Source organism: Eptatretus burgeri, chromosome 8 (genome assembly GCF_056783735.1).
Source record: "Eptatretus burgeri isolate ZD-2024b chromosome 8, Ebu_testis_v1, whole genome shotgun sequence".
NCBI lineage: Eukaryota > Metazoa > Chordata > Myxini > Myxiniformes > Myxinidae > Eptatretus > Eptatretus burgeri.
The window spans coordinates 3,632,898-3,645,792 of record NC_140968.1 but is presented as its reverse complement, the minus strand read 5'-3'; the positions used below and the strand labels follow the sequence as shown (position 1 = coordinate 3,645,792).

The 12,895-nt window shown below is 43.2% G+C and overlaps 1 protein-coding gene across 13 annotated transcripts in view; it reads right to left on the bottom strand.

Annotated features, from left to right (window-relative positions):
- Nucleotides 1–178: 178 nt before the first annotated feature.
- Nucleotides 179–12,895, bottom strand: part of LOC147020944 (acidic leucine-rich nuclear phosphoprotein 32 family member B-like) — a 54,641-nt gene continuing 41,924 nt past the window's right edge. For all 13 annotated transcript variants that reach the window (XM_085890648.1, XM_085890657.1, XM_085890654.1 and 10 more), the window contains exons 7-9: nt 1,442–1,542; nt 1,089–1,227; nt 179–791 (exon numbers count right to left, since the gene is read on the bottom strand). In XM_085890648.1, the coding sequence (XP_085746774.1) occupies nt 649–791; nt 1,089–1,227; nt 1,442–1,542 (383 nt within the window). In that variant the 3' untranslated portion in view covers nt 179–648. The remainder of the gene's footprint in view (nt 792–1,088; nt 1,228–1,441; nt 1,543–12,895) is intronic.

Sequence of the window (12,895 nt, the reverse complement as noted above, 5' to 3'; positions counted from 1 at the left end):
ACTTCAGCAAGCTTTGATGTCACCAAAAACCCCCCAAAAAAACATCGAATCGATTCGTTTGGAACAGGAAAGGAAATTTGAGCAGAATGTTCCAACAACAACAAAAAAGAATATAAATACAGGATCATGTTCATGCCGTGCTGTGTCAAGATTAGGTCAAAAGATCCTGTTCCCACTATTAAAAACAGAAATTCAGGTCTTTATTTAAAAAAATAACAATAATAATAATAATTACATCAAACCAACTATTCTTGGAAAAAATATCTATATAAAATTATGTGAACTGGCAAATTCCAATCTCAGAACAGAGAAATGCAAAGCATCGTCAACAAGGCATCTTGCAAGGCCCAAAGCCTGCAGTTTGCACACATGCATGGCTTTGGGTGACATATCAGTCAACATGTCCAGGGAAGGTTAACTTCAACGCTGTGCTTGGTATCAAAAAGAAAATTATAATCTTGTGTTTAGTTCCAAACACGATGTTATTTAAACAGACCTTTGTAGAAATTTGGTTAACGTCGCAATATCAACACCAACTACATTGACTCAAATCCCAAAAATTCACATGGCAAAAACAGTCACCTCTCTCTCTCTCTCTCCAGCAATCTTTGTGCGGTAGTTGAGACACACACTCCAGGTTTGCAAAACTCAATCGTGCAGGTCCCCCGAGTTCGGATTCCGCAAACGCACCTGCCGTACTTTCTCGGATGGCCCGTCGTTCTCCCCTTCGCAGTCGTCGTGCTTCCGTTTCAGTCCACGGCATGACTGCTCTGAAACCACATGCTTGTCCTCTGCATATCAAAATACAACAAAGAGCAAATCGGTGGAAACCACAAGCAAGATTGGTCTCTCGCTCTTCCACAATCCAATCGTACATGGCACTCGGTTGTTGAATGCTCGGAAACGTTCACGAATAAGTATTCAGCATCAGCGACGTCAGAGTGGAAAAGAAAATTGGAGTATAAAAGGCGAATCGGAATGACAAAAGGTTAATTCAATGATATGCAATTTAAATAAATAAATAATAAAAAATAATTTAATTAAAAAGAAAGATTCAAATAAATGAATAACGGGAATTTTTTTTTTACCATCATTTTTGTTTTCTTCCAAATGTTTGTTCTCTTCATCTTCATCCTCTTCCAACTCTCCTTCCTCATCCTCATCCTCCTCTTCTTCTTCATCATCCTCTTCTAACTCTCCTTCCTCTTCCTCCTCCTCTTCTTCTTCCTTCAAGTAAATGTGTAAACACCACAAAGGATGCAGCAAGTGTAAAAATGAGAAACTGCACTCAAGCCAGACTCGGTAGTACAACAGTTGGAGCGTCCTCTCCACATTACGTACCTTCAACCTTTTTAAAAAAAAAATAAAATAAAAATAAAAAATAAACTCAAGATGAAAATAAAATAAGCTACAGTCTATGTTCAAGCAATTAGAAACAAACCTCATTATCTGGAAGAAAATCTTTCTCACAAATCTCTCCCTCTTCTTCCTCATCCTCAACTTCACTTTCTGATGCATCCAAGTCGTCCTCATCACACTTGTCTGCATCAGTGAGGGAACAGATTCAAAATCAATTTAAACAAGATCCGTTAAAGACATGTCTGTTAAAACGAGGGAGTTTGACGAGCCCAGCTGCCAACCCTGGCGTATTCCTCAGAAAACACTGTAAAGTGTGGTACAGTCAAGGCCATCCTCTCCTCTTCCTCTCTCTCTCCAATGCACAAAATAAAAGAAAGAATGAATGAAAGATGGATATTCTGCCTCGAACATATGCTTGGATCGAAAAGAGATTAATCCAAAAGGGATGTGTGGGGACAATCGCAGGAACCATTCAATTAAATCTTCATTGGTGGGCAGGCAAGTGGTTCTGAGCCGAGAAACAAACGTCACAGTTCCATGGCCTCATGGAAAAACAAAATGGTGCCTCCCTGTGTCAGTCGAAATTTAACACAAGTCTTGTGAAAGAGCAAGATGGCATATGGCAAGAGAAGATGTGCACACTGTGGATTGTGAGAAGATGTGAAAGCCACAAATGCCGACATGGTGGTCGGGGATTGGGGGAAGGAGGGTTCGCTGTGAAAGCTACAAAAGGTGTGGTAAAGACCATGGGTGATGATGGGAGCAAAAATGTGGTGATGAAGGAGCTACTGATTGAGGAATGAAGGCAAGCTTGGGATTGACCAAGTAAAAAGGAAACTACTCCATCGACAGGTAAAAGGTGAGCAAATAGCAAAGCAAAGCAAGCTGTCCAATAATGCCAGCCACACACTGGTCATCCTCCGTCGATCCAAGTGTTTCCTCGGAAAATCAGAGATACTCAAATTCTACAAGGCTTTTGTCCGTAGCTCAATGGAGTACTTACTGCTCTCCACTATGGGCTGGAGCCCCAGCATCACATCTGTCTCTCCTGGATTCAGGAGAATCTAAAGCTCTCAAAATAATTGGAATCTCCAATGATGAGGCCGAAGCACAAGATCGGTTTCTCTCACGTCGCAGGCAGGTCGATGGTCTCTCTTTTCTACCGTCTATTCTCCAATATTGCTGCTCCTGCCCTCTGTCCTCTGACCCTCCCCATCTACGGCAGGATGCACGTATTCTTCCAGGAACCCACTTCTGGTTAAACTTCAAAAATCCAGGGTAAGTGGAGCCATCTTCCAGAGGCTGCTCTGTCTCACTCTTCCCTACAGGGCTGCAAAAGCAAGCAGTGCATGGCCACCATTTTTGTTCAACCCCGATTCTGTTCCATGATCTTGATTACCCCCATTAACCTTTCCGAGCCCAACCATGTTACTTGCTCGTTGGAGTGTTTCCTGCAGTCATCTCTCCTCTTTCCCTGTTCGTTCATTCTGTTGACGTTTGTCTCACTGTCAGGTCTACTTTGCTCTTCCATGATAAGCCTTGTTCTTGTAAAAAATAAAAAAATTGGAAGTGAGCAGACCATCATGACCATGATCCTGAGAGGTTAAAATTAGCAGTTTCTAGATGAGCATGTATTGCCTCAGGAACTGTAGGGGCAGATAACAGATGGAGAAAAAGCAGGAACATGTACACAATGGTGCAGAAGCCATCCTTCATGGACTCAATTTCATCACAGGAGATATCGGAATCTTTGGGCACAACAGTTTCTCAAAAAGTGTGAGGTGGAGCTGAGACATCAATCCCAAAGGAAGACAAATACTCCAGAGCACTGAGATAAAAACGTTGTGTGTACTGTAACATGAGCAGTTAAAAGAGGATTAAAAAAAAGGTTTTAGCTGTGGGTGAGATGTTGAGTCTATGGAGTTGTGCAAGATGATAGTTTCAACAAATGGTGATACCCAGGAGATAAAGTTGCTCATGGAATTCTTTTGGATCTTTAGCGAGTCGGTCGTTTGTATCAGATATGGTTCGCGTGTGGGACTTTCCAGGTCCAGGAATTATATATATATATATATATATATATATATATATATATATATATATATATATATATATATATATATATATATATATATATATATATATATATATATATATATATATATATATATATATATATATATATATATAGATATCTTCTTCTTTCGGCTGCTCCCGTTAGGGGTTGCCACAGCGGATAATCCGTATGATCCGCATTGTGATTTGGCACATGCTTTACGCTGGATGCCCTTCCTGACGCAACCCTGGTCGCCTCTTACGACACAGGGATATGGTACACCTATTTTAACCAGGGTATACACCGGCCCAGTACACTGGTACTCATTTTGCTGACCTCGGAAGGATGACAGGCTGAGTCAACCCCCTGGTGTATTAATTCAGTGGCTCAACGGGGCTTGAACTCAGGACCTTTTGGATCCCAAGCCGCTGTCCTAACCACTGCGCCAACACCAGGCTATATATATAGAGATATATATATATATAGAGATATACATATATATATATAGAGATATATATAGAGATATATATAGAGATATATATATATATACATATATATACATATATATATACATATATATATACATATATATATACATATATATATACATATATATATACATATATATATATACATATATATATACATATATATATATATATATATATATATATATATATATATATATATATATATATATATATATATATATATATATATATATATATATATATATATATATATATATATATATATATATATATATATATATATATATTGTTATGGCCACGGGGGAGAGAAGAGTCGTCTCGCTCACCAGAGAGTAGTTGTCCATGAAGTGAAAGCGTCCTGAAATGTGTGTGTGCGTGTCACGTCCGTCGCCAGCACCCAGCCTTGCCGTGCACCCTCTCGCGAACAGCCTTGAACGCCAGTCGACGTCTGGGAGAGCACAGAGATCATCTGTCGCGGGTTTAGACCCTGGTGCAGTGACATGGGCAGCTCCTCACACTTCATGAAACTGATGACGTCCAGTGACCCACACGGTCCGTCAGTGACAGACCCTGCGCCTCACACGTTGGTGACCGACCCGTGCCTCACTCATCGGCACTGTTCACACCCACCACACGCTCGCTTGCTCAAGCACTGGGAAGGATGAATAGTCTCGTTGTTGGTGCTGGTCAGACACCCACACGCGCACCACACGCTCGCTTGCTTACTTCTCCCCTTTTTTATGACTCGCTTGCCCTCTCGCTTTCTTCTCCTCAGAACGGACCTCCAATTTGTTTGTTTTTTATCTGCGGCCCATCTCGGCGGGCGCAGAGTCCGCCCCAAGCTCACCCCACCCCAATTGTGCACGGTTACCATGACGACCCGTGCGCTCTCAAAAAAGGTGGGCGTCGGCACTCGCGAAATAAATACATGCATAAACGTTGCTGAGGAAAAATAAGGGCGGTCATCAGAGTTCGCGAAAGAAATGTGTGTAAACATGTCTGCCGTAAAGAAAAAAAGCTTCCCATAAGAGAGGGGATCTATTCTTTACCCTTCCCAACACACGACATTTAAAATCCCATTAGACATGGGGATGGGGCTAATCTGAACATGCACTTAAGGAAATAACTTTGAGGGCCTGGATGTGTGGATGCATTCATCAGACCAGATTGTGAAATACATAAAAATATATATATATATATATATATATATATATATATATATATATATATATATATATATATATATATATATATATATATTCCAAGTGCAACCTGAGTTCTCAATCTTTGTTCCCAAAGATCTCAGTTCTCTTCTATTTGCTCCCAAATTTCTTTGCTCAATTCCCAAAGTTCAATTTACTGCAGCAAGGGAAGGAAAAGCTGCCAATTTGCTGGACAGATTGACTGTTCAGTTGTAGAATGGTCGGCAAAAGTAGAGAGGGTTCTCCAAAGAGTCTTTTTATTCGGCCAAGGCCAAGCGAAGCGACGTCAAGGCAGTTTATTCCTGGTACATGAAACATCCCACAAACCACACATACAAAAAACAGACTTTTTGGAACAACGACCGCATTTTCCAAGCATCATGATGAGACTTTGTTAAAAAGAAATCTCCATGTGTAGATGCTCTGATATTGAAAATGTTGTGTCTTTTGCTCAAGCGGTTGCGGAAAGAAAAAGAAAAAAACGAATAAAGGTGAAAAAGTGAGGGCCTCGGCCGACATGGTCAAGGATGCTTGTTGATGACTATTACCAATATTTAAATACAATAATCCAATGAGAAAGAGTTCACAGAACACCTTACCCCATGCGGTCTTGAGAAATAGGACGTGGGAAAGGCCTTTGACACTTGCTTCGTGTTTTGCACTAAACAAACAGTGCTAAGCGACACCATATTTGTTTGAATGCTCGATCTCACTGTTACTCTGACTTCAGGGCATGAAACGTCATAAATATTTTGTCGAAGTCCTGCTAAACGGAAGGTTTTTCAAAGTGCCAAAAAGGTGATTTGTGTTCTACATTATTCAAGTATATAATGCAATTGAAATAAAATTAAAATTTTAAAAGCTGTAGAAAAAAAGAAAGAAATTTTTTTTTTTTTTTTCGGAAGTTTAGTCTGATCTTTTACACGTTGCATTAGTTCTTCGTGCCTGTTGGTTGTGTTCTTCATGACGTCCCTAAAAACAGTAAGTTTCCTGTTTGGAATGATTTTCAATTTTTTTTGAAGACTGATTTTCAGACAGACACAGACAGAGACAGAGACAAATGAGAAAGGCACTCTGTAGAGCACATACCTCCACTCTGCAATGCCTGATCAACGAGAACATATCAGGCCCAATACATTTTTGAGATATCGTGCTATATATCAGTTTAGCCCCATCTCTCAACGGTGAAGAATCACAAAAAAATATCAGATCTGGATCCGGATCTTCACCAAAATCAAATCAGTTCGTCCTCGTCACATCAAACCTGTCCTCAAAATTTCATCCGGATCCGTCCACAACATTTTGAGATATCCTGTACACAAACAAAGCAGCAGAAAAGGGTGAAAACATCACCTCCTTCACCCTCAGTAGCAGAGGTAACAATTACCATACTCCTCTCTGTGCATGTGAGATTGGGACAACATTCTGTACAATTTGCCAGTTTCACACCCGAAGTAGTGCTAAACTGCAGGTTCGTGTTCTACAGCATTCAAAATATAAAACTCAATTTAAATCGAGTATTTTCTCTATCATAGACAGACCCGCAAAGTGAACCAATTGCTTAACCCCACTCTTTGCTTCACGCACACGGGGTAATAATAATAATAATAATAATAATAATGATTAGAACCAGTCCAAGAACACAGCCGTGTAGCATACCAGCCTCAACTCGGAGTGTTCATTAAACGACTGAAAGAGGAAGTAAACAAGCCAGTTATGAAGATGCTCTTGAAAACCACAAGCAAAGTTTAGTGAGTGGGGTAGGAAGCCAGACAGTGTCAAGAGGTACAAAACCCGTAGATTAATGTGAGATTCACAGCTTCCGTCAAGTGAAAGAAGCAGATCAAGTATTGAGTGACTGATACGAAAACGAAGTTTGTGCTTGGACATCAGGTTACTGAAGAGAAATGACTTGTCTGCAGCAATGAGCTTTCCTGCTCCAGGAAAGAGTCCAAGCAGTGAGTAATGGAGAGGGTGTGCCCTTTGCGCCCTTCCTGAGAATGGGGGTGATGTTGGCAACCCTTCAAGCAGAAGATAGAGTTCAGCAATGCAAGTAGGAGTTCGGCAATGGACATTCTTGGTTTTACAAATTTTCCTCTCAACATGCATCCGATTCCTCCATCTCTCACTGGCTATTCTCTTTCGTTTTGACAGACGTCTCCACCCTCCTGGTGGTGGTGGTGTTGCTGGCTGTGTCAATGATTCCAATCCCCACTGTACATACTAACCCCTCCGAGCCCCATGCAATCCCATCATCTCTGCACCCTTCTTGAGAATGGGGATCATGTTGGCGACCGTTCAAGCAGAGCAGGAGGATAAATGCCAGTATCACTTTGGTGGTGGATATTTCCCTGAAAGAAAATAAGGTTTATTCATTCATACCTTAGAATTTTATTACCGAATAGTAGAGATACAATTGCCTTATTCGTAACAAGTTGGGTAACCCATTCAAGATCGGATTATTTCACCTTTAGTAAAGTAGCAAGAAGATTGTTGTTTGCCAACATCGCCATTAATATATGAGCACAGTGGAAAGGAGGGAAACACCCCCCTGTGTATTAATTTCCATTCTGCGGAAAAAAAAAATTGTTTTAATTCAAGAAGTTTGATTCTGGACAGAGGATCGCCTTCTGAACGCTGAGGCAGTCCAAGCTCTGCCACTCCCCCGCAGAGGGAAGCATCTGAAAGTGCCATTATTTCATATATTTTTCATATAATCACACCAGTGATTCTTGATTTTGGCAGTTTCACGAGAAGCAGGTTTTTGGTGGACCTTGAGCACCCTGCAGATATGCAGCACAGACAGAACGGGGGGAGAGGGGGGGGATAAAAGACAGAAAGACCTGCCTATCGAAAGCGAGAGACCCAAACACTCAGCTTCATCACGGAAGATGCAAATGATTCTAAAAGCCTCGGTTTCCACAACATGAAGCCGAGCTCGGTATGAGGCAGTAGCACCAACCCAGAGGGGAGAGCAGTACTCCATCAGGTGGCAGATGAAAGTTTTGTATGTGGCAGGAGATCAGGTGTACCAAGGAAGGACTTTGCACAACAGAGGATGCTTTGGAGGCCACCTTGGAAATGTGCCTTTCCCAGGAAAGATAGTGGCAGACAGTGAGGACTTCTTCAAAGCTTGAATGAAAGGACTTCTTCAACAGGATTGAGAAAGAGGATGGGAGCAGGTGGTGGGGGGCTCCAGACGGTCCTTTCGGAGAGAAATAGTAAGTGTATGAGATTTATCAGGATTGAAAGACATGTTTCCAAGTGTTTGACCAGCTTGTGATTTTATCCAGGTCCCCAGAGAGTGAAAAAGCTGCTGCTTGCAGATCTGAGGGATGACACATGGTACGGCAGAGGGTGCAGTCATCAGCAAAAAGATGAAGACGATTTTCCAGCGAATTGGAGAGATCATTGATGAAAACCAGGAAAAGCACAGGGCCCAGAATATTGCTTTGAGGAATTCCAGCCTGGACAGGAAGAGGAGATGAGAGAACTCCATTAAAGGCCACATATTGACTGTGACAGGAACGGAAGTCCACGAGCCATGAGTGGAGATTACCTTGGATACCATAGGAAGCGAATTTGATGAGCCGGGCAGGGTGCCAGACCGTATCAAAAGCACGCGATATGTCTCGGGAGATGGCTCTGATTTCATGTCTGGCATTGAGAACCTCATCCATTGTTGGGAAAACAAGCAGCATGTCCAGAATTGAGTGACCTGGTCTGAATCCAAATTGATGATTGGAAATCAATCCATCCATCCATCCAATGGGACCATACTCTGTGCAGAGCGTTGGTGCTGCCGAAGCAGTCTCCTTAGCTATTGGCGACAATCCTGGATGGATCGCCACTCCGACAGAGGATACCAGCAAGCTGCACTCATTTTGCCGACCTCAGAAGGATGATAGGCAGAGTCAACCCCATCTGGTATTAATTCAACGCAGAGCAGGATTTGAACTCAGGATCCTTGGAACCCAAGATTGGAAATTAAGCTATTGGAGAAAAGGAAGGATTTAATGTCTGAAGCGATGATGGATTCCATAACCTTGCTGATGATTGGGAGAAGGTTGATTGGTCTGCAGTTGCAAGGATCTGTTTTTGCACCTTTTTATGCAGGGCAGTGATGTTTACCGACTTCCATAAAGATGGTGGATGACCTTGAGAAAATGAGAGAGTGAATAGAACAGAGAGAGGGTGAGCAAGAGCAGCAGAGCAGGTTTTTAATGACACGTGGGCCGATGCCGTCTGGACCGGTTGCAGAACACGAGTCGAGGTTTGACAGTAAACTCTCCATCTTGTCAGGAGAAAAGGACACAGAGTCCAGGAACAGCTGGGTGCGACTGGGTAAGGTGAGTACAGAAAGTGATGGGTTTGAGACAAAAGATTTAGAAGCAAACACAGAGTTTAAGCATTCATCCTTTTCACATGCAGTGTCAGCTGCGCAGCTATTTGAGGTAAGGGAGGGGATGGAGGTGGAACATGCACCAGAAACAGACTTAACCAGACGTCACCAGGATTTGGAGGAGGGAGACAGGTTTGAGAGTTCAGACTTGAGATGAGAAAGATGTTTCCTGGCTCTTCTGAAGGTAGACACACACTCGTTCCGAGTTTTGTGGAAGGAACTGAGATTGCCTTCAATAGGATTTGTCTTCCATGAGACGAAGGCAAGTTGTTTCAGGACAACTGCCTCGCCACAAGCTTCAGTGTTCCATGGGCGGGAGAAAGGGGAGGGCAACTGAAGACGAGATGGGATAAATCTGTGCATGAGAGAGCAAATTTCATTTTAAAAATTCCCAGGAGTTCAACTTAACGTTATGTGACCGGTACAAGCTTTACAACTCCTTGTTACCAGTCAGGAGAGGAACGTTGCTGCCAAATTTCAGCCGGATCGGCCAAGCGGTTTGTCCGGAGAAGTCGAAAAAGGAGACGGACGGACAGACAGCGCAATGACAATACTTCCAGATAAGCCAAAAATGCGTAAAATAATCAGCAGAGACCTTATGTAGAACAAGACCAATTCTGAAGTCATAGTCATCACTCTCTCCAAGAAACAAAACCAAAGCCATAAACCAACTTGCAATTCCAGTATTCCAACACAGTTGTGCAATTATAAACTGGCCACAATTGGAGATCCATGACAAACAGCAAAACTCGGAAACTTCTAACTATTCACAAGATGTTCTACAAAAAACAATGCATACCGAGGTTGTACTTACCGAGTCGAGGAGGAGGAGGAGGTGGTTTGATGGAGCTTAACCAAGTGCACAGAACATCATGTGTCAGACTAGCGGAGTATGTTCATGGGGCGGCTTAGCCCAAATATTCAAAAGAATTGTGCATTTTGTGATACAAGCACCAAATTTGGCACAAATGTACATTAATATGTTGCGAAAATTTTCAGATATTGAACCACTTGAAATTCTCTCTTTATGTCCGCCATATTGGATTTTAAAATGGCCGTCACTTGAAATCTACATTTGCTATTATCTTCTTCCTCTTTCGGCTTGCTCCCGTTAGGGGTCGCCACAGCGGACCAACCGTCTCCATTTCGCTCTATCCTCCACATCTTCCATTGACACTCCAACCACCCGCATGTCCGCCCTCACCGCATCCATGAACCTCTTCTTTGGCCTTCCTCTTCTCCTCCTGCCTGGCGGCTCCATCTTCAACATCCTTCTCCCGATATACTCAGTTTCCCTCCTGTGCACATGTCCAAACCATCTCAATCGCGCCTCTCTCACTTTGTCTCCAAACCGTCCTACCTGCGCTGTCCCTCTAATATACTCATTTCTTATCCAATCCATCCTCGTCACTCCCAACGAGAATCGCAGCATCTTTAACTCTGCCACCTCCAGCTCTGCTTCCTGTCTTTTTGTTAGCGCCACCGCCTCCAAACCATACAACATAGCTGGTCTCACTACCATCTTGTATACTTTCCCCTTCACTCTTGCAGCTACCCTTCTGTCACAAATCACTCCTGCAACTCTTCTCCACCCACTCCATCCTGCCTGCCCTCTCTTTTTCACTTCTCTCCCACACTCTCCGTTACTTTGGACAGTTGATCCCAAGTATTTAAACCAATCCACCTTCCCCACCTCAACTCCTTGCAACTGCACCATACCACCACCCTCCCTCTCATTTACGCACATGTACTCCGTCTTACTCCAACTGACTAACATTCCTCTTCTCTCCAGTGCGTACCTCCACCTCTCAAGGCTCGATTCAGCCTGCTCCCTACTCTCCCTACAGATCATGATGTCATCCGCGAACATCATAGTCCATGGAGACTCCAGTCTTATCTCGTCCGTCAACCTGTCCATCACCATTGCAAACAGGAAAGGGCTCAGAGTCGATCCTTGGTGCAATCCCACTTTAACCTTAAACCGGTCCGTCATTCCTACCGCACACCTCACCGCTGTCACACTGTCCTCATACATATCCTGCACGATCCTCACATACTTCTCCACCACTCCCGACTTCCTCATACAATACCACAACTCCTCTCTTGGCACCCTATCATAAGCTTTCTCTATATCCACAAACACACAATGTAACTCTTTCTGGCCTTCCCTATACTTCTCCATCAACATTCTCAAAGCAAACATCGCATCAGTGGTGCTCTTTCCTGGCATGAACCCATATTGCTGCTCACAGATAGTCACCTCTCCTCTCAACCGAGCCTCCACTACTCTTTCCCACAACTTCATGGTGTGGCTTAACAACTTTATCTGCAACAACAGCTCTGCACATCACCCTGATTCTTGAAAATCGGAACCAGTACACTTAATCTCCACTCCTCCGGTATCCTCTCACTTTCCAAGACTTTATTAAACAATCTGGTTAACAACCCCACTGCCATCTCTCCTAAGCACTTCCATGCCTCCACTGGTATACCATCTGGGCCAACCGCCTTTCCACTTTTCATCTTCTTCATAGCAGTCCTCACTTCATCCTTACTGATCCACCCCACTTCCAGATTCACTATTTCCACCTCTTCCAACCTTCTCTCTCTCTCATTTTCTTCATTCATCAGCTCCTCAAAGTACTCCATCCACCTTCTCAACACACTTTCCTCGCTCGTCAGCACATTCCCATTTGCGTCCTTTATCACCCAAACCTGCAGCACATCCTTCCCAGCTCGGTCCCTCTGTCTTGCCAATCGGTATAAATCCTTTTCCCCTTCTTTTGTATCCAACTTCTCATACAGCTCGTCATATGCCTTTTCCTTGGCCTTTGCCACCTCTCTTTTTGCTTTTCGACGCCACTCCTTGTACTCCTGCCGACTTTCTTAATCTCTCTGACTATCCCATTTCTTTTTTGCCAACCCCTTCTTCCTTATACTTTCCTGTACTTCCTCATTCCACCACCAAGTCTCCTTATCTTCCTTCCTCTGTCCAGATGTCACACCAAGTACCTTCCTAGCTATCTCCCTCACAACTTCTGCTATTGTTGCCCAATCATCCCACCCATCTTTACCACCATCCAACGCCTGTCTCACCCTCCTCCCTAAATTTCACGCAACAGTCTTCCTCCTTCAGCTTCCACCATCTGGTCCTTGGTTCAGCCCTCACTCTCTTCCTCAACCTCACCTCTAAAGTCATCCTACAGACCACCAATCGATGCTGTCGAGCTACACTCTCCCCTGCCACAACCTTAGTTACTAATCTCTTTCAGGTTGCATCTCCTACTTAAGATGTAATCCACCTGTGTGCACTTTCCTCCACTCTTGTATGTCACCCTGTGTTCCTCCTTCTTCTTGAAATACGTGTTTACCACTGCCATTTCCA